Here is a 22,860-nt window from a genome sequence, read left to right on the forward strand (position 1 = left end):
CATCATGTAGGCTCCCCGCAGCACCGACAAAAACATTCCAAAATTGTCCATGCCCATCCACTACAGCCTCCAAAATGATTGAGTGCCAGCCTTTGCCGTGGAAGTATTCTGTGTGATACTGCTCTGGGCGCAGAATGGGAATGTGGGATCCATCTATAGCACCCACACACTGTGGCAGCCCCCATTTTACCTGAAAATGTGACGTCATGTCTTTTAATTTGTTGATGCAGGGCAACCGTATGACTTCTGGCAACAGCACTCTCTCGACAGCAGCACAGAAATCATGCACACATTGGCAAACAAATGTGGGATACTCCTGTACTCTGAATTCATGGCCAGTTTCCAGAGGGCGATGGCGATCCTCATTTGCAGGGGAATACACAGACGGTAGTTTGTGTTACTCTTTTCCAGCTGTGGTCCAAGACAATTGCAGAGGTAATTGAATGTGCCCTTGGATACGGAAAAATCTTTCAGCCATTGGGTCTCATCATAGGTTGAAATGACTGCTTCCCACCATTCAGACGTTCTGATCGGTTTCCAGACCCTGCGGGTAACACACCCCGGTGCGTAGTAGTGGCGTATCTGCAACAAAACGGTTATTAGTTAAACAAATTGACAATTGATCTATACATTATTTAGTTAAACGAATTGACACTTAATCTATACATAAATTAATTATGTGTGAATAGACAGCAGGTTCCAGCCCGATGCCTGCGATATGAAATGTAAACAAGCCAGACAGATACGCGCACACGATGCGTACACACTATTATCATATTTTATGTTAAAGTTCATTTCTTGGAGGGTGAAGCGAAGCAGTTCATATCATAGATAGATACACGTGTTAGCCTTACCAGTTGTAGTCTTTGTGATTGCAGGCATTTGCGTCTCGCCGCGAAGCATGTGCGTCTTGCCGCGAAGAGTGCGAGTCTCTCCTCGTCCGTCTTTCATTTGAAATCGAGCCACATTTTCCGGTGAACATGTAGTTTTCGGGCTCTATTACGGCGTAACCTTTTCCGTCTTGCATTGACAACTTTGAATAGCACAAAGAGGGAAAGAAATAGCAGACGAGGTTCCATCTGTGCACGGTGTGACGCATGAATTGATGACGTGATGTTCACGGACGCCTTTTATTTACGTCATCATGCTTTTTGTCATTCTGCATATTTGTTACCGCCCCTTGCTGGACCGGAGGGGTAGTACATTAGTCCCCTCCCTACTGGCTTTTGTTATCAATCCAATTTGAATAAGCTACCCCGCCCACTGTCGCTCTGTGTGAACGCAAACTAGTGGGCCACACACAAGTCCCAACTACCAGGAACTCCTGCTACCAGGAACTCAAAAGTTGAGGGGCTGTTTGTTCTGAAAGGGGCTATAGTAGGGGGCGGGGACACTAAGATTGGGGAAGAATATTTAGAAAAGTAAATTCTGAAGACGTCGAAGCTACCACGAAAAAAACAGCACTGTTTGGCAGTATTTTGATGCAGCATATGACAGTGGGCATGGCGGCGGGACCAGGCGCCGTGATGCTCGCCGCACAGCAAAGATTACCCAACTAATTTGTGAAATGACTATCCGCGATATGCTGCCGCTTTCTTTTTTTGAGGGCAAAGAGTTTCGAAAAATTAATGCTGTATTTCGAGCCTGAGTATGCGGTGCCAAGTCGCAAAACAATCACGTCCCAACTCGAGAGTAGCCATAACCAAATGAAAGAGGAGATGCTACGAGCGTTTGACGTACAGACGGATGGACATCCTTAGCCACTGAATCTTACATGACTATAACGTGTCATTATGTGGACGAAGGACATTTCCGCTGTTGTGTGCTTCAGACATGTGCCTTTGAGGAAAGACACACAGCTGAAAACTTGGCTGCTCACCTGCGGAGTATGATGGGTACGTGGGAACTAGAAAATAAAGTCGTCGGCTGTGTGGGTATGTGGGTACTAGAAAATAAAGTCGTCGCCTGTGTATATGATAATGCAGCTAACTAACATGGTGCTGGCGAATGAGACCCTGCTGGACTGGGAGTCTGTACCATTAACTCATTACATTATTCATAATAAATGATATACAGGTAATAATGTGTTAATAATTTCACACATAAGTCGCACCCCCGCCCAAACTATGAAAAAAAACCGCGACATAGTCCGTAAAATACGGTTATTTTAATAATCCATCATCTCAAACAATATACTTATGGTAATAACTTTTTTTCCAAGTAATTGCAATTTCCGGAGTAGCCACAGAGTCTGAGTTGTAGGTGAACATACAGTGGTGACAGCCATGTACGATGATACATGCCCTTAGCTGGACGGTCCGACCACCGGAACAGAGCTGCGAGAAAAGTCTATCCACAACACACAATGAAAGTACTTAACAAAATCATGAGTAGTCAATTGCACAGATATATAACATTATTTGCCAAGCTGGGCTGTCAGTCCCTGGGCCGGACCGGTCGGACCCTCCGGACCAGCCGGAAGCCCATTTTTGGGGCGGAGGGGTGGGGGGTGACAAATTTTAAAAAACGGCTGGACTAAGCATGACCGGAAGTTGATTTTACTCCGGCCCTCTAATCGGCCCTGATGCATGTGACGTGCTCGCGAAGCAGCCAAAAAATCATCTCAGCGTACTTGGTGAAAGGCTTCTTTTTAGGCTTCTTTCTACTCCCGCGTCGGCGCGCGCAACAACTGCTGTTATAGGGATTGTGGTATTGCCCTCCCCGTCCCACCCCCGCTCCCTCTTGTAATGGTATGCCCCAGTTGCAGGTGGGAGGCGCGGGTTACGTGATGTGAAAATGAGGAAATACAAACACGCTTGAGCGCACATTGCTGTCTCACATGTTGCGATAACATACAGTTTCCCACACGGAGACGGATAAGCCACGCAGCTCGTTGCTGCGGCTGCAAAGTCCCATCACTCAAAGTAAATAAGCTATTCACCCACGTTCCCCCTTAGCCGCCACCTTCCAGATCGTTTTCGCAACAAAATTAAATGCATCGTCTAGTCATCCCTTTATGGTTGTAGCAAGCACGATATGCATTGTTGTCGATGTCTTTTTGAAGCGACGCCCCCAGACTTGTTTCAAAACAATTTGTGTCCACGAGTATATTCAGACGTTAGCACATCAAGGTGGAGTTTTTCTGGCGTTCACTACTTCCGGAAATACACCATAGCAAACCTGCAGTGTAGAGTGGTTTGCTGGTATGCCTTTATTTTGAAGGCCGGGAAGGAGGGGAAGTGTGCAAAATAATTAAGTAACTTGACTACAACTTCTGCGACTTCTTCTTCTACGACTCTTCTCTATAATTATTGGACCCAAATAATTATACAATATGACAAATCCAATGGGGCGGAATGGGGTGGGGGCCGATGTTTATGAATATGGCCGGAGGGTCGCGGTCGGAAGGGTACCCAAGTCAAGGGTGGAGGGTCGCGGCCGGACCGGCAAAAAGTGGTCAAGTGCCCAGCTCTGATTATTTGTAGTATTTGTCATTAAAAAAAAAGATATTGTATTTATTTACATCAGTTTTAATTGTGGCCTTTGTAATCAATCAGTGAAAACGTCCTATATTTTGCACCCCCCAGTATATTTACAGTAGACTATTACAATAATTTTAAGCGGACGAAATGTCATGGGGTATGCTGAACCATTAAGTTGATGATGTTGCTCAGAGAATGTAAACGCTACAAAAATAAAATGAAAATAGTTGGTTAGACAAGTGTTATATGATCACAAGTAACAATCATTTGAATCTTATTATTTGAACTTGTTCTCGTCCTTAAAAAGGGTTATAGGGTAACTTTTTTTCATGTGCCACGCACTTTAAGGGTGTGTAGAAAACAGGTCATGTTGTGTTAACTTTGAGCGGGATTTTGCAGTTCTTAAACGCAATACTCGGTACATGGTCATAGTAACTATGAGGCAGCACATATCCTCTCGCAGAGAGAGGATTCAAGTGATCAAGGGCCTGTGTCCTGCTTGTTTTCCATCTGTCCCTGCTGCAACACACCTAATTAAAATGATCATATAATCAGCAAAGTCTGCAGAAATTGGATAACAAAGCTGATCATTTGAATCAGGTGGGTTGCAGCAGGGTGACAAAACTTGCAGACCTCGAGGACCGAAAGTGTCCACCCCTGCGTCTCGCTGTTTGATGTCAACCGCGGGTATACAAAAAACTGTTTTGTTTTTTCATTAACATTGAAAGTAGGGATGCTCCGATCGATCGGGCAACGATCATGATCGGCCGATTTTCGTGAAAAATTACGTGATCGGAATATTTGATCAAACCCTTTTATTGCCAATCAAAATAATCTGATCACCCGCAGCTCATGCTTCTCAGCCTACAGCCAGTCATCCCCACCGTCTCAAATCATCCACCATCATCCCAGTCCCCAAAAGCACACCAACATCCACCCTCAATGACTACCGCCCTGTTGCCCTCACACCCATAATTGTGAAGTGCTTGGAGAGACTGGTTCTCCAGCACATCAAGGGCTGTCTCCCCCCAACACTAGACCCCCACCAGTTTGCATACCGGTCAAACAGATCAACTGAGGATGCCATCAACACTGCTCAGCATGATTTGTTGAGCCACCTGGACAGACAGCATACCTACATCAGGATGCTCTTTGTGGATTACATTCAATACTATCATCGCGGACATCCTCATCCCCAAACTGGTCACCCTGGGCCTCCCCCCGATCACATTCGGCTGGATCAGGGACTTTTTGACCAACAGGCCCCTGGCTGTGAGACACGGCCCCCACCTCTCCTCCACCCAAGCACTGAGCACTGGATCACCCCAGGGCTGCGTGCTGAGCCCCCTCCTATACTGTATTTACACCTACGACTGCGGTCCAGCCCATGGAATTAACACTATCATCAAATTCGCGGACAATACCACGGTGGTCGGCCTCATCTCAAAAGGTGATGATACAGCTTACAAGACGGAGGTCCAGAGACTAACAACCTGGAGTAAGGACAACAACCTGGACCTGAACACTGCAAAAACAAAAGGAGATCGTCTTCGATTTACACCACCCGGTGCCTGAGCAGAGCTCGGAACACAACACACACCCTGGTTCTCAGCTCTTCGAACTGTTGTCCTCTGGCAAGCGTTTCAGGTGCATCAAAGCACGGACAAACAGACTAAAAAACAGCTTCTACCCGAGCGCCATCAGCATGCTGAACTCTCACACGACTATCACCAACAACTCTGAACTCACCTTACCTATATTATCCCCAGAGCCTTATCTTGTACATAGCCCATTCTCATTCTATCTACTGCACATTTGCACTAGGGATGTGTGCGACTAGTCGTTTAACCGTCTACGATTTATTAAATGTTGAGTATTTTATTAGTCGGTTAAACACTGCATTAAGTATCACGCATCTTGTTCCTCATGACTCTGCCTCTGTCAACAAGCTGAGCACCAAGAGAGAGAATTGCTCCCCTCCGCCCGCCCACACGTACACATAGTAGGGGGCGGGACACTAAGTTTGGGGAATCATATTTAGAAAAGTAAATTCTGAAGATGTCTACCATCTAGAAGCTACCACGAAAAAAAAAACAGCACCGTTTCGCACATCGAGGTGTTTCCTTTGGATATGGTTTCTCATCGCTCCGGTAGAGTAGTTGTAAGCGAGTTTATGCTGAACCTACAGGTCGATGTTGGCGGAGCCGGGCCCAGTGGGCAGGGCGGCTGGGCCAGGCAGACGAGCATGAGAGCGTTTGTTCCAGGCGCTGTGATGCTCACCGCACAGCAAAGATTACCCAACTAATTTGTGAAATGACTGCCCGCGATATGCTGCCGCTTTCTTTTGTTGAGGGCAAAAGGTTCAAAAGATTAATGCTGTATATCGAGCCTCAGTACACGGTGCTAAGTCGCAAAACAATCACGCCCCAACTCGAGAACCAAATAAAAGAGGAGATGCTACGAGCGTTTCAGCGGGTCAACTACTGTATGTGGCCATAACTACAGACGGCTGGACGTCCATAGCCACCGAATCTTAGATGACTATAACGTGTCATATGTGGACGAAGGACATCTCCGCAGCTGTGTGCTTCAGACATGCGCCTTGGACGAAAGACACACAGCTGAAAACTTGGCTGCTCATCTGCGGAGTGTGATGGGTACGTGGGCACTAGAAAATAAAGTCGTCGCCTGTGTGCATGATAATGCCGCTAACATGGTGCTGGCGAATGAGACCCTGCTGGACTGGGAGTCAGAACCATTACTCATTACATTATTCATAATGAATGCCATGCATTGCATTGGCAAATGTATCAGAAATGTATTTCTCTTTCAATTGTTCACCTTTATTCAGTCAGTTGTTGTTGTTACATCAATAGAATTTAAAATTAACAAACGGTCTGAATGTTTGGGCTAAAATAGCCCCTAAATACACAAAGCATTTGCATTGTAAACTTTGAATTCAATATGTATTAAATTTCAAGTTTTCTTGCTTATAGACTAGTCGACTAGTCGCAAATAAAATTCAAGACTGGTCAGCGGGCAAATTAGTCGAAATTCCCATCCCTAATTTGCACATTGTTATTTTATTCTATTTTATTTTATTGCTGTTTATCTGTTGCACTGAAGAGGGCAAGCAACCCAATCTCGTTGTACTCTGAGCACAATGACAAAGGTATTCATATTCGTATTATCTTTGTGACTGAGTAATTGTTGTATTGTGCCAGCAACAGTTTTGTATTTTTACATGCTTTTGAAAATATATAGATTTTTGTCAAAATTACGGCAATAATATGGCTGCTTTTTTCAGATAATGTTGCATAATAGCAGTCACTATAAATAAATAAAAAAATATACAGATATTCCACGTGATCGGAATCGGTATCGGCCGAACTCACTCATGCATGATTGGTATCGGTGTCATAAAACCCTGATCGGAACATCCCTAATTGCGCACCATGCTACGATCGGGTTTGTTTTTCTTTTTTTCTATCGAACGTTTTATCGAAGGCATTTTCTATTGGTATCGATCACGTGTCAATCGCGATACATATCGATATCGAATTATTGTCCCAGCCCTAGCATATATATCGATTTTATATCGATTTTAGATAAATTGTTACATCCCTAGTTGTAGTAGATAAACTGTCATCCATATGAATTAATGCTTCATTCTGCCTATATTTTAGTATTCTATAACTAAGCATAACAGAGAGTTTGTCATTGTTGAAATGTTTTGCAGGTCTTTAGGGCATAAACCCAATTAGCAATTTACAAAACAACTAGTTACTCAATGCGTGTTTGTTTTATCTTTCAAGAAGGTATCCACTGTACATAAAGACTCACACAAGTCGATTGAATTTGCTCGTCTGTTTTCTTTTCCATCTCTGAAGTTCAGGAATCATACAATGATCAGATCTGGGCAGCTTTTCCATCCTCACAAATGTTCTCACCTGAACCGGGCGAGGGCAAAAAAGGGGCACGGCCTAACATGCAGCACTGACATTTATACTGTCTTAATGTGAGCTGGTCTCTTATGACGGAATGTTCGCTAAGAAATACGTTAAAGTTTTAATTTTTATCATAAAATTGACTTACCTTAACTAGAATGCCGTAGTGCATTTTATGCAAAGGTACAAACCTGCAGTTTTAAAACGCTTGTCATCGTCGTTGTTGTTGTTGTGCAATGTCAAAGTAAAACGGCTGCTGTTGCTGACGCTTCTTCGTTGCCTCTTTCTACTTCTTTTAAAAACAAAGGAGAAGCACGGTAATCATGCCTTATCTTTTTCTTTGCACAATAACATCAACAAGGTCCTTCGGATAAAATGCAACGCGGGATTCTAGTTAAGGTAAGCTGTTTTAAGACAAAACTAACAGTTTCACACTTTATTTGCCGATGTCTCGTCGTCCTTGCCACAACTTGTAAACACAGCTGTTGTACTATACTATCCTGCGTGTTGTGCTGAGCGCGCTCCGCTCACAACTTATGAACACAGCTGTCTACTATCCTGTTATCCGGCTTGGCTGACAAACTGATCGGCATATTTGAATAACGTCATGAGTTCCCGAACATAACGTTTGTTTCACCATCATTGTCGTGCTGTGAGCACGTTGTGCTTGAAGGGTGGCTGAACGTGATCTGCTCACAACTTGTGAACACAGCTGTTTACTATCCGCTTATCCAGCTTGACTGACTAACCGAACGGCACATTTGAATAACGTTGTTAAAAAGTGCTGTTAGTTTGTTAGCGTGGACAAGGCTAGCGAGAGGCTGCGATGATGCACACCCAGTCAGCTCAAGGGATAAATCCACTTGTGCTGTTGGTCAAACTTGCGCTGGGAACCAATCACGCGCCTTTTATGAGTGCCTGCACATATGTACAAAGCCTCCGAGTCCACTCATATCTTTTAAACAATGCGTCTTTCTGCAATATGGCTGCCGGTATGGCTGTGGTATTTCATTTTTAATTTGTTGTGAATGCTTCTGAAAAACCCGTGATGCACTGAGGGCGTAAAAGTCGAAGTGCCAAGTGGCAAGGGATTACTGTACTTGCTATCGCGAGCTGCCGCGGCATGTCACCTCGATCCTGTCGACTATCCGGCTGCAATTGACACAAGCAGCCCAGTGAAGCTTTTTGGGATGTCCCCACTGTTCAATTACAGGCAGTCCTCGAATTATGACGTTTCAACGCCCGCGCCTCCTCTTCCATTTTGTCCCCAGCACATTAGTGACTACGTTTACATGCAGTCAATATTCGGGTTAAAGTCCAAATTCCGATTTCTGAAACATTCTGAATATCCCGTTTACACGATTGAGCGGACAGAGTTGCTCCGGCATTTGAATAACCCACTGTGCACGGTGACACACGCCGTCATGACTCAAATGGACGTAATTTCCGCTTGTTACTTTCAAGTGTCAAAACACTTGATATTCATGTCACTCACCACAATGAAACAACCGGTTTCCTCCTCACTCCAAAAGGTGTGCTTTTGTGCTGCGTCTCTGCGCTTGTTTACCTTTGCTTGTGTATTTGCGATGGGTTTCGCGCCAAACAACGCACTTCCGCATACAAGCACTTCCTGTACTACAAAGACCAGCATTCCTTGCGGTTGAGCATGTGCAGTGTCTCGATCATGTCTGAGCTCCGGCAGTATCTTTGCCTTTTTCCTCTTCTATCGTCCTTCTCCATCCACTTCTCAGCAGTAATGTTAAGTACATCATCTTATACTTTTTATTTTAATGTATTTTCATTTTTTTTTTTTTATACAAATTATTTTGACGTAAATTTAGACTTTAACGGTAAAATTCGACAGATACGGAAAAGCGTAGGAACAGAACTCGTTCGTAAAATGAGGACTGTGTAAAAACATACAATTCCATAAGAAAATTATTGCATGTCTTTGCGATATGCATATTGAATAGACCATTATCTCAATATTTTTTCGATATTTTGTGCAGCCCTAACTCATATGTTTTGTGGTGGAACAGATTTGTTGGTGATTTGTTCTTCACTGCAACTGTTTTGGCACATCTTACAATGTTATTCCGACCAACGTCAGTCTAGTGAACCGCAAATCATTTCCAGTCTAGGGACGTGGACTTCTGTCTTACCATTAAATACTCACTGAGATGAGAGACTCGTCCATTTCTCCATTTCCTAAATTTGAAACATGCTTCCGCTAGCTGGTCCCACAGTCACGTGAATGAGCCCTGATTTGCAGAATGAAGGTTTATCACTTCCTCCTCCTTTACCATTTATGCATGCTGATTCGCAGAATGAAAATTTCATCACTTCCTCCTACCTTGCAGCCAATCAATGTTCGCTTTTTCTTATCAAGATTGTATTACAATACTCAATGTAAAATCATTGGTGATAATAACAATGACGAAGTAATCCTCTTTATAAACTAGTTGCCAATGCCAAACAAAGAAAACCCCCCAGGTCTCAGGGGAATTGAAGTTTATCATATGTAAAAGAAATCAATTTTTATATTATTCCGCCATTACTTTACAGCTTAAGACAGTGTGATAGAACTACAGTTCAGTACTAAATTAGATGGCAAATAATTATAAACTTTAATAAGACAATTTACTGTTTCCATGTAAAAGCAACATGTCTGAATTAGATTACTTTGGGTGCCAAAACACTAAAGAATTAGGCTGCCATGATTAGTCGACTAATCACAACGACGTGGACGATCAAAATTGTCGACAATAAATTTTAAACGTCGACGCGTCGTTTAATTTATTTATTTATTTATTTGGCAAATTATTTTTCTCTCGAGACTGCCTCGTCTCTCCGGGTGACATGTGATGTAAACAGAAGCATTGTGGGTAAAGTAGTGTAATTCGTGTTGGCAACAGAGTCCGAACGTTATGGCACATTTCACCAAATATACTCAATACAATGCAAACCTGCCTTTCATGGCAGCCCGATGGGGATAACCGATCATTTAAAAAATAAAAAGGAAGCAAGTTATGTCTCATGCCTGATTTCATATCTGACATGGGCACAGCTGTGTCTAGAAGCTAGCTGCAGTTAGCAAACACACGTTATGGTGTGTGTTTGATGTAACGCTGTAACACAATGTCCTATTTGGTACGCTAACACGTCGTAGCATCTTCTATGGATTAAGCAGCCATAATTCAGGAAACTCGCATTGATTAACAATCAAATCTCTGTATGTTTATGCCCCGCTTGCTCTCTCGCTTTCTCTCTCACTCGCGAACGGAGTTATGCGTTCATGAACTGGGAAATATCAGCACTCAACACAAAAACGACATATGAGCCAGTCAATGGCATCACATAACAATAAAACCCATAATTAAGTTTGTTGTAAAATACTACGTTATAGTGAAAAAAAAAAAAAAAAAATGTGTTCCTTTTTTTGTTACAGGTGCATACCACATTTTGATTGTGTAGATTGATTTACTACTTTTAAATTATGCATACTAGTCAAGATAAAACCTTTTTTGATAACATTTAAATGAACACAAAATTAAAAACCAATACAAGTGTTTATTTTAGCTTTCTTTAGCACAGAGCATTTTCCCAATTTACTCCTCTGATTTCACTACCTTCCGTTAAAAAAAAAGTCTTGGTGCCCAAGAAGAGTGAAATACGTATACAAGTACTTCTTTTCGTATTCATAGATAATTTCACTGTATTAGTGCAACTCTGTTTTGATTCAATTTTAAAACGCACTAAAGAATTACAGCTAAAAAATTTAAGGGCAGACTATCGCCATCAATTTAAAGTGCTCCCTTATTTATAAACATGTCAGGAATGATGGCTTAAGTTGCAAAGTTTAATACAAGTTAAATGTACAATAATCTTGTCTTCATGATTAGTTTGTACATAAAGAATTCAAGCTGTAAGCGAATGATGCTCATTATAAGAGCAGCAGCTTGCTGCTGCGATTTGCCGCGATTTACATATTATCCGATTAGTCGACTAATCGCGACTACTGTTAGTGATTAGTCGACTAGCAAAATAATCGTTTGTGGCAGCCCTAAAAAGAATGCAATATATCAATTATTGATAATACAATTTTACATGTCACTGTTCAAATTAAATTGGAAACGGAAACTTTAAAAAAATCATGGGAATTTCAAAGAGGCAAATCTCCATCAAAAGTACCTTTTGGAAGAATCGGTCATGAATTCTCTATTCCACTTACAAACACATTGACACGGGCAGAAAAAAACAGTCCATGGCAAAATTTTTACGTGATGCTTTACTGGCAGTGAGCCGCATAATTCCTGCAGATAATGTGTAAGAGCGGTCCATTATCTAGGACACGTATAATTTATAGAGAACAGTACAAAAAAAGTATAGTAAGTGTAATAACACAAAGCGCCATAGTAGGGAGACACTTTTATTCATGGCCCCACCAGCAAATTCATATTTGTCCATTCAAAGAAAATAAAACCCAAATCACGCTATCGCATGCTAGTTTACTCCGAATTTATTTCAGTCTAAAAATCCAATTCAATCCATTCATGTATCCACACTGCTGGCAACGTTAGGAAATGCCGTAAAAGTGAAATGCTGGCTAACCCTGCAGTTTAATGTCTATTTGAAAAATAGGGCAACTCAGAGCCTCCAAGGGTCCTTGGAAGCATCGGCAATGTAGTAATGATCAGGCCTTGAACAAACGTGGAGACAAATGTTCGCGTCTTTCTTACGCCAGGCCTACTCAGTAATCAACGATGCAAACTGAACCAATGCACACACAAAAAAAAAAATCGATGCGCCTCAATGCCACTGGGATCCTTGCTCGACTAGCGTGCGCACGCAAGAAGCCAAACACACATTCATGTCTACATTTTTTTTTTTTCATGAAAAGCATACACAGCAGCCTCCTTCAAGACAATATGGCGGAGGCGTGCAACTACAGTCCGACAGCTACCAACGTTTTCTGCCTATCGCCGTTTGGGGACAGACCTACCTTACTGGTCTTGACATTATTGAGGAACACCGTGAAGTTTTAAATGATTTCCAGTGAGAGAGGGAAAAGCAGGAGAAACAAAAAAAAGACTGTAGAGTCCGCTCCGCTGAAATACCAAGGCGAGCGGAAAAAAAGGACACGAACCCACGTCCGAGTACGCGCTTGAAATCAGAAGTATCGTACGACTATCCCAACTTATGTAAATGTACAATTTTGACCTTCAGGTACTCAAAACGTTGAATAAAACAAACTGAAATTGCATACTGTGTGCAACCAAACCATAAATTCAAGATGGGTGGGTCATACGAAATAACCGCCCACCCATACTGGGTATTGAAAGGAGAAGCGCAGCCACTCACTGCTACTATTGGCTTATTTGAACGAACAATTCCGTTTTCATTGGAGGGCTGCGCTGCTTGCTGATTAATTTGTAACATTTTCTCCGCCTCTTTCTGGCAGGCATGTTGTAGTGGCACTCGATTGAAAACAATAAGAGGCCTCAAGGTTGCAAATAATAAACTTTACCACTTCACAAAGTATCCGTAAAACGGACATATTGGAGAAAATTAAAGATCTGAAACGTATCAACCCAAACAGGATCTAGTCTAAGACCACTTGAAGATCTCCGGTCGCACGGTGCATTATGTGGAAGGGACTCTCTTTGGCTACAAACTTTTCCTCTAGAAATATCGGGTCCAAAGTCCGGCCCGGGGGCCAAATGCGGCCCACATTCAAATTTCCACTGGCCCGCTGCCTCTGACTTAACACATTCACTGCCAAAGACAAATTTATTAGAGTTTTCACAGTCAAGCCATTCAGTCCCAGAACTTATTTATATATATATTTTTTCACATTTTTTCAAACGTTAGGGTCAAAGAGGGTCTGAAAATGTCTGGCATTGAATGAGGTTAAAGAGGAAGCCGTGAGCGACATGGCTCAATGGTAGAGTAGTTGGTTCCCAACCCAGAGGTTGTGAGTTTGATCCCCGGCCATTGTGACCATGTCGAAGTATCCTTGAGCAAGATACTGAACCCCCAGTTGCTCTTGATGCTGCGTCATCAGTAGGTAGATGAGTTACAGTGTGAAGCGCTTTGAATACCAAAGGTAGAAAAGCGCTATTCAAGTGACAGCCCATTTACCATTTACAAAGTCAACTCAAAAATGTTCTTTATAAGAATATGTTCTATGCAGGCCCACTAGTCTAAACATGGCATTCCGATTAACATTGCAATTGTGGAATATGAGTTAAGCAGAAAAATCCACACGTTTTTAGCCATCTCAGGAGGCGGCCATTTGTCACATCTGTCGACTGAAAATGACATCCCAGTTGGTCAAGGCTCTGGTAATGACCAATCACAGCTCATCTATTTTCTGAAGTTGAGCCATCATTGGTTGGTTGGTTGGTCGGTTGGTTGGCTAAAAACGGGTGGATTTTGCTGTTTAACTCACATTCCACAAACACAATATCAATCAAAATGTAATGTTTAGACCAGTGAAGGTGCATAGCACATATTATTGCATAGAATTTTTGGGGGGTTGACCTCCACTTTAAAATTAATAGGCCCGTCAGTACTGTTGACCACAGTAGAAAATACACATGTAAAAAAACAGAAGATGGAAGCAGACCCGTGGTTGCGCTCTCGAGGGCTTTTAGAAATATGCTCAGAGCACGCTTTGCCTCTCCATACACACCACTCTCAAAGTCATGCTAGGTGTCAGAGTGAACCAGTTGCTGCATGACCTTTGTGTGGCCCTGCCAAGCCCATTTCTAAAACAGTGAATGTAGTGAAGAAAAAGAAAGTTGACAGCTTTTGCTTCCATGACAAGTGGAAATTGGTATATTTTTGTCATTGAATTACAAAACAATGTGTCTGTCTAGTTTTCTAAGAGACCGTGGCTGTTTTCAATGAATTCAATATCAAGAGTCACTACCAGACAAAACATGCAAACTACAACAAGGTGACTGGGAACGAATGCCATGCAAGTGGAAGCTGAATGGCGGCCCTCACCAAAGATGGGAAGTAAGGAAGTACAAATACTTCATTACTGTACTCGAGTTGTTTTTTTCAGTACTTTGTATTTCACTGAGTATTTATTTTTTCGAATACTTTTTACTTTTATCCGTTACATTTTAACACCAATATCTGTACTTTTTACTCGTTACATTTTCAAAACAGCGTTGTTAATTTTGTTTTACATGACGCATGACGATTAAAAAATAAATTAGATGAATGTTCGTGGCCCCGCCAATCATATGAAGGGTTACACGGGTCCTGGTCATCCCAGCTTTATTTATTTTTATTTTTTTATTAACATTTGCACACCTTACAAAGAGCCCTGCGATTGGCTGGCAACCAGTTCAGGGTGTCCCCCGCCTACTGCCCAAAGACAGCTGGGATAGGCTCCAGCACGCCCCGCGACCCTTGTGAGGAGAAGCGGTACAGATAATGGATGGATGGATGGACATCTTACAAAGAATCTTACAACCAGCTGTAATTGCACTATTACAGCTGGTTGGTAATAAACAAAATACCATTTTTGAATATCAACCAAACAAAAACACACAAAATTAAAATAAAATAAAAATAAAATATTAAAACACTAATATGCCAGGGGGAATAAAGTTTACAAAAAATATCAAAATGTTTACAGACATTCAAAGTTTTAATAGCCTTTTGGTTACGAGAAAACTATGGATTTGATATATTGCTTGACTTCACAGTAGAAAGCAATGAAATGAATTTCTCTATGCATGAATTTACATTTGTGGGTACAAAATTTAGCCAGAAAAATGATGAGATTGATAGTAAAAGTTTCATTGTATTTTTCCTTATTTCTTTTAAAGCAGCCCTGGGCAAGAAATCGACCTTAATAAAAAATGTTCACAACTCTTTTGATGAGACTTATAAGTACAGTAGTGGAATGGGACTTCATGCAGGGGGTCTGTATCATTTTTACTGGCACAAAGCAACTTTGAGGAGGATGGGATTAACCCTGGCACACAAAAAAAATATCAACGTCCTGAATTGCTTTACGGCATGGGTGCCCACATTTTTTCAGCCTGAGAGCTACTTATGACATGACCGAGTCAAAATGATCTACCACCTACTAAAAATGCAAAACACATTATTTATAAATAAATTGAGAATTATTTTTATATGTATCGTATATGCTGGTGTACCTTGCATGACTGCATCAACCAATAGAGCACAATACAACAAAAAAATGTTTTGTAATTACCTTACTCTGATGACTTGCACTGAATGGAATCAGCCAGGGACGCATAGTCCGGACAGTAGCTGCTGATAACCAGCCTCAAGCAGATTTGCAGCAACAACAATCGCCCATTCGGTCCATTCAGTGCATATAAAACGAGTCAACTTTTTTGCACACTATGCTCATGCTATCAATATTGCTGTCTTGGTAAAGTTCAAGAAATGTTTTAACAAAAGCCGCCAAGTGAACAGGACGCTGTGTGGTTGTTTGTGACGTACTATGCCCAATGCCGACTGGCTGCCGCAAGGCGGAATGGCAAAAAAGTTGACTTGTTTATGGCGAGTGGAGCGATGGGGCAGATTCCCAGTGCTTCGCTCCGCGTCCTACCGCTTCAAACGCATCATTTGCGCCACCCCGCACGCAACCGCGCCCGCCCGCGTCAACTACATTGACTCCAATTGAAACGCATCGCCAGAAATGCTCCCAACGCAATTAGTGTGAACGTAGCAATACACTAGTGAGGACGGATGATAGGCTGGCGATCTACCCACGATGCCTTTGAGATCGACGTAATGGCCACCCTTGCTTTATGGCATACTCACTACCTCCTTTCGCTATAAGGATGGCTCAGGATTTCACGACACTACGCACTGGCACACCTGGGAAATGTGGTTGATTTTTGTCAAAACATTACCGCTTTTGTCCACATGGCGCCGACATAATCAACAAAAACTGACATATGACACAGTGTTGCTTTAAAGTCAGACACCAAGCAGAACATCCTTCCAAAGCAGCTGAGCATCTTTATCAAAATTGTTAGCAACAACATTACATATATCAGACCAAAATCTTTGAACAATAGGGCATAGCCAAAATAAATGAGTCACTGTTTCGGCATCCGGCGGCACGGTGGTCGACTGGTTAGCACGTCCACCTCACAGTTCAGAGGTCGTGGGTTCGATCCCGGCTCCGGTCTCCCTGTGTGGAGTTTGCATGTTCTCCCCGTGCCTGCGTGGGTTTTCTCCGGGTACTCCGGTTTCCTCCCACATTCCAAAAACATGCATGGTAAGTTCATTGGACTCTCTAAATTGCCCCTAGGTGTGATTGTGAGTGCGGGTGTTTGTTTGTCTCTGTGTGCCCTGCGATTGGCTGGCAACCAATTGAGGGTGTCCCCCGCCTACTGCCCGAAGACAGCTGGAATAGGCTCCAGCACGCCCCGCGACCCTTGTGAGGATAAGCGGTATAGATATGGTTCAGAGAGGTTCAGAGATGGTCTGGAGAGGCCGAGGAGGCCTTAAAAGGACTGCTTCAGCACAACTGTGTGGGAAGTATTCAGCGATGCTCACGGGGAAGACATTAGTAGTCTAACGAACACTGTTACAGACTATATAAATTTCTGCATGGAGAACACCATACCCACCAAGACAGTAACGTGTTTCTCCAACAACAAACCCTGGATCACACCAGACATAAAAGCTCTCCTGAAGGAGAAGAGGAGGGCTTTTGTGTCAGGCAACAAAGATGAGCGGAAGACTGTGCAGCGCCAGCTGAGGAGGAGGATCAGAGAGGGGAAAAGGTCCTACAGGAAGAGGATGGAGGAGCAGCTGCTGCAGAATAATGCCAGGGGAGTCTGGAGGGGCCTGAAGACCATCTCAGGCCACGGACAACCCAAGAGCCGGACTGGGGGGGACCTGCAGTGGGCAAATGAGCTGAACCTCTTTTTCAATAGGTTCGATCAGATGCCTGCCCCCACTCAGTCTCTCCTGTTGCAGCCTCCACCTACTCCTCCTGCTGGGTGTGTCACCCTCTCCCCTCTTTTCTCCACAGTCTCCAGCTCCCAGCTAGACCAGATAGCCACCACTCCCTCCTGCCCAGCCTTGGCCTTCACAACATCTCAGGTGAAGAACCAGCTGAAGAAGATGAAGGCGAGGAAGGCAGCAGGTCCAGATGGCATCAGCCCCCAGCTCCTCAAATCCTGCGCAGACCAGCTGTGTGGAATTGTCCAGCACATGTTCAACCTGAGCCTGAATCTGGGCAGAGTCCCCCAGCTGTGGAAAACTTCCTGCCTGGTCCCGGTGCCAAAGACCCCCCACCCGAAGGAGCTCAACAGCTTCAGACCAGTGGCGCTGACGTCTCACCTAATGAAGACCCTGAAGAGACTGGTCCTTGTCCACCTGCGCCCCCTGGTGAGCTCCTCAATGGACCCACTCCAGTTCGCATACCAGCCTGGCATCAGTGTGCATGATGCCATCATCTACCTCCTCCACACTTCAATCTTCCACCTGGAGAAGGCGGGGACCACTGTGAGGATCATGTTCTTTGATTTCTCCAGTGCTTTCAACACCAATCCAGCCCAGCCTATTGGGAGACAAGCTGGAGCGGGCGGGGGTGGCCCAACACCTCACCACATGGATCCAGGACTACCTCACAAACCGGCCACAATATGTGAGGACACAGGACTGTGTGTCTGACGTCCTCTGTAGCACGGGGGCCCCGCAGGGAACTGTCTTGGCTCCCTTCCTGTTCACCCTCTACACCTCGGACTTCAACTACAGCACCCCTACCTGTCACCTGCAGAAGTTCTCTGACGACTCTGCGATTGTCGGCCTCATCACAGGCGGAGATGATCGGGAGTACAGAGAACTTACTCAGGGTTTTGTGGACTGGTGCGAGCAGAGCCGCCTCCTGATCAATGCGGGGAAATCCAAAGAAATGGTGGTGGATTTTGGTAGGCGCCATCACTCTGTAAACGCACCAGTGAATATCCGGGGAACAGATGTTGAGAGAGTCTCAACTTACAAGTACCTGGGTGTTCATCTGAACAATAAACTGGACTGGAGCGACAACACAGATGCCCTCTATAGGAAGAGTCAGAGCAGACTCTTCCTACTCAGGAGACTGAGGTCTTTCGGGGTTCAGGGGACACTCCTCAGGAACTTTTATGACTCGGTGGTTGCATCGGTCATTTTCCAGGGAGTGGTCACCTGGGCAGGTGGCGTCTCGGCCCGGGACAAGAAGCGGCTGGACAAACTGGTCAGGAGGGCTGTCCTGGGCTGCTCCCTGAACTCTGTGGACTCGGTGGGGGACAGGAGGATGATGGCCAAGCTGTCATCAATGCTGGACAACCCAGCCCACCCCCTCCAGGGCGGCCTAACAGCTCTCCACAGCTCCTTCAGTGACAGACTGTTACACCCTTGCTATGCAAAGGAGAGATTCCGCTGCTCCTTCTTGCCTGCTGCTGTCAGACTCTTTGACAAGAACATTGTGTAGTCTCTACAAACTGGCGGACATTATTACAACTGTGCAGTCCTCCACCTGAGCTTATATCTTGCAATACCCAACATTCCCCACTACTGTAATACTGTGCAATACTCAACATTCCCAACTGCTGTTAGTCTAGTTTTATTTTTATCCAATGCTGTTCCTTACATTTCACTGCAGCACTGCAACACTGTCACTTAGAGTAAGATAAGATAAGATAAGATAAGAATGCCTTTATTGATCCCACAGTGGGGAAATTTTCGTTGTTACAGTAGCAAAGATATAGGTCACACAGGGGCGGCGGCATAATGTGGCCATTAATGTATAACATTGACGGCAAACATTTAGAATCAAACCTATGTAGATATACGCAGTAACATGTGTATATACACATGTGTATACACACCAACCTACATCTACATAAAAAATATGAGGAACACTCATTTCGGCCTGTACATAGTACAGAGGAAAAAATACTCTAAGTGACAGTGCTGCAGTGCTGTAGTGAAATGTAAGGAACAGCATTGGATAAAAATAAAACTAGACTAACAGTAGTGGGGAATGTTGAGTATTGCACGGTATTACAGTAGTGGGGAATATTGGGTATTGCACGATACGAGCTCAGGTGCAGGACTGCACAATTGCACTAATGACCGCCAGTTTGTAGAGACTACACAATGTTCTTGTTAAAGAGTCTGACAGCAGCAGGCAAGAAGGAACGGCGGAATCTCTCCTTTGCACAGCGAGGGTGTAACAGTCTGTCACTGAAGGTGCTATGGAGTGCTGTTAGGGTGCCCTGGAGGGGGTGGTCCGGGTTGCCCAGCATTGATGACAGCTTGGCCAACATCCTCCTGTCCCCCACCGAGTCCACCCGAGTAGTTTTACTCTGTACTATGTACAGGCTAAAATGAGTGTTCCTCATACTTTTTTATGTACATGTATGTTGGTGAGTATATACATGAGTATATACACATAGTTACTGTGTATATTTACATAGGTTTGATCCTGAATGTTGGCCGTCAATGTTATACATCAATGGCTACATTATGCCGCCGTCCCTGTGTGACCTATATCTCTGCTGCTGTAACACTGAAAATTTCCCCACTGTGGATCAATAAAGGCCTTCTTATCGTCTTATCTTATGTTCTTCATCAACCAGTGCCCACTCTTAACCAAGGGTCCTCTTGCTACCACAGAACGTAGACTGAGGGTGAGTGACACTAAGATCTCAAGTGAATCTTCGAACCAGATTATATTGACGGCCACTGTCTCCTCCCCCAACAACTCAGTCTCCCTTCTCTTCCCATTTCTCCTCCCGATCTTTCTTTGGTTCCCTCTGAATATCATGACTTGGGGGAGGTGTTTAGTAGGTCTTGGGCGCTTTCCCTTCCTCCTCACCGACCATATGACTGTGGCATTGACTTACTCCCAGGACCCCCCTACCTTTTAGTAGACTTTACAATCCATGCATCCACTTAAAAAATTTAAATGGCGTTACCATCAAGAATAAGTGCCCACTTCTGCTCATTGACCCCTCCTTTGAGCCTCTAAATCAAGCCATTATTTTCATCAAACTAGACCTTCGCAACGCTTATTATTTGGCGCGTATCCCGGAGGGAGATGAGTGGAAAACAGCGTTTAAGACAGCCCTTGGCCATTTTGAATATTTGGTGATGCCTTTCGGTCTCACTAACGCTCCGGCCGTTTTTCAAGCACTCATTAATGACGTTTTTCGTGATATGCTTAAGCAGTTTGTGTGTGTTTATCTCGATGACATCTTGATTTTCTCTCGAACCCCAGAAGAACATGTCCAGCAGGTTAGATTAGTTCTTCAGCGCCTCCTTGAAAACAAACTCTTTGTCAAAGCAGAAAAATGTGAGTTTGGGGTCCCCCCTCTATTGGTTTTCTGGGATATATTCTCGGCCAGGGTCAGGGTAGGCCAGATCCCACCAAGATTGAGGCAGTGTCAAATTGGAAAGTCCCTTCTTCGCGCAAACAGCTCCAACAGTTCCAACAGTTCCTGGGATTTGCAAACTTCTACAGGAGATTCATACGTGACTACAGTAAGGCCGCTGCTCCCCTCACCCAACTCACCTCAACAGCCTCTCCATTCGCATGGAACACCAAAGCTGATGCGTCATTCAAACACCTCAAACAACTGTTCACCTCTCCCCAAGCCCTCATCCATCCTGATCCTGCTCTCCAGTTCATTGTCGAAGTGGATGCTTCTAACTTTGGGGGTGGGGCCGTACTCTCCCAGCGAAGTTCCAGAGATCAAAAGGTTCATCCTTGTGCATTTTTTTCACGCAAGTTGTCGCCCGGCGAGATCAACTATGTTGGTAAGCGTGAATTGTTGGCTGTGGTGGCTGCACTTCAGGAGTGGAGACATTGGCTGGAGGGAGCTAAGACCGTCTTTCTGATACTAACAGATCACAAGAACCTCATGTATCTGCAATCTATCTGCGTCTGAATCCCCGGCAGGCTCGTTGGGCCTTGTTCCTAGCACGCTTTAATTTCTCTATATCCTATTGTCCAGGCTTCCGTAATTTTAAACCCGATGCTCTCTCTCGTATGCATGATCCACCTTCAGACAGACAAATTCCGGGGACCATTCTCCCCTCTTCATGCTTCATCGGTGCGGTTGTGTGGGACATCGAGCGGGCGGTCGTGGAGGCCCAACAACAGCAACCAGATCCTGGCTCGGGCCCTGAGGATCGGCTCTTCGTCACAGATTCCGTGCGCTCTCAAGTCCTGCAATGGGGACACTCCTCCAAGCTAGCTTGTCATCCTGGGGTGAATCGAACACTCCAGTTCCTGCGGCAACGCTTCTGGTGGCCCCAAATGGTCCAAGATGTCAGGGACTTTGTTGCGGCTTGTGTCGTCTGCTCTCGAGGGAAGTCCTCTCACCATCGCCCCATGGGTCTCCTTCAACCTCTGCCCATCCCCAGCCGTCCCTGGTCCCACCTGTCCATCGATTTCGTCCCTGGTCTGCCACCCTCTGATGGAAACACGGTCATATTGACCGTAGTTGACCGATTCTCCAAGATGGTTCACTTCGTTCCACTGCCAAAACTTCCCTCTGCCCTTGAGACTGCAGACATCTTGGTGAACCACGTCTTCAAGCTTCATGGCATCCCCATTGACATTGTTTCTGACCGGGGTCCCCAGTTCACATCCCAGGTGTGGCAGGCTTTCTGCAGAGCTCTTGGGGCCTCCTCTAGCCTGTCTTCTGGTTACCACCCTCAGACAGTCAGAGAGAATCAATCAGGACCTGGAGTCAGCCCTTCGTTGTGTCTCGGCTCGCCATCCAGCCTCCTGGAGCCTACACATCCTATGAATCAAATATGCCCACAATTCCCTCACTTCCTCATCCAAAGGCATGTCTCCATTCATGGTAGCTTATGGGTATCAGCCCCCACTATTCGATACGACTACAAAGTCGATCATCGAACTGCGGCCTAGGGTATCCTGGTGCCAAGTGCACATATGGACACCCTTATGTTTGAACATGGTGTTCGTTATGGACAATCCGTGGTGGACAGAGGTCCAGTAACCGAACACCGCTCGGGTTCAGATCGGAGGGGGCCGTTCCTCCCAATCACACCTCTCCAGGTCTCACTGTCATTGCCCACGTGGGCATTGAAGTCCCCCAGCAGAACGATGGAGTCCCCAGGTGGAGCGCCCTCCAGCACACCCTCCAAGGACTCCAAAAAGGGTGGGTACTCTGCACTGCCATTTGGTGCATAAGCACAAACAACAGTCAGGACCCGTCCCCCCACCCTCAGGCGGAGGGAGGCTACCCTCTCGTCCACTGGGGTAAACCCCAATGTACGCGCCAAGCCGGGGGGCAATAAGTATGCCCACACCTGCTCGGCGCCTCTCACCCTGGGCAACTTCAGAGTGGAAGAGTGTCCAACCCCTCTCGAGAGGACTGGGACCAGAACCCAAGCTG

At 44.7% G+C, this 22,860-nt stretch overlaps 1 protein-coding gene across 1 annotated transcript in view; it reads right to left on the reverse strand.

Annotated features, from left to right (window-relative positions):
* nucks1a (nuclear casein kinase and cyclin-dependent kinase substrate 1a) overlaps positions 1–12,751 on the reverse strand; it is a 77,287-nt gene extending 64,536 nt beyond the window's left edge. Inside the window, exon 1 of the mRNA XM_086040437.1 lies at positions 12,432–12,751. Coding sequence (XP_085896563.1) covers positions 12,432–12,448 — 17 coding nt within the window. The 5' untranslated portion in view covers positions 12,449–12,751. The remainder of the gene's footprint in view (positions 1–12,431) is intronic.
* Between the last annotated feature and the right edge of the window lie 10,109 nt (positions 12,752–22,860).

Source organism: Filicampus tigris, chromosome 9, assembly GCF_054856515.1.
Source record: "Filicampus tigris isolate MCC_2025a chromosome 9, RoL_Ftig_1.0, whole genome shotgun sequence".
Lineage (NCBI taxonomy): Eukaryota > Metazoa > Chordata > Actinopteri > Syngnathiformes > Syngnathidae > Filicampus > Filicampus tigris.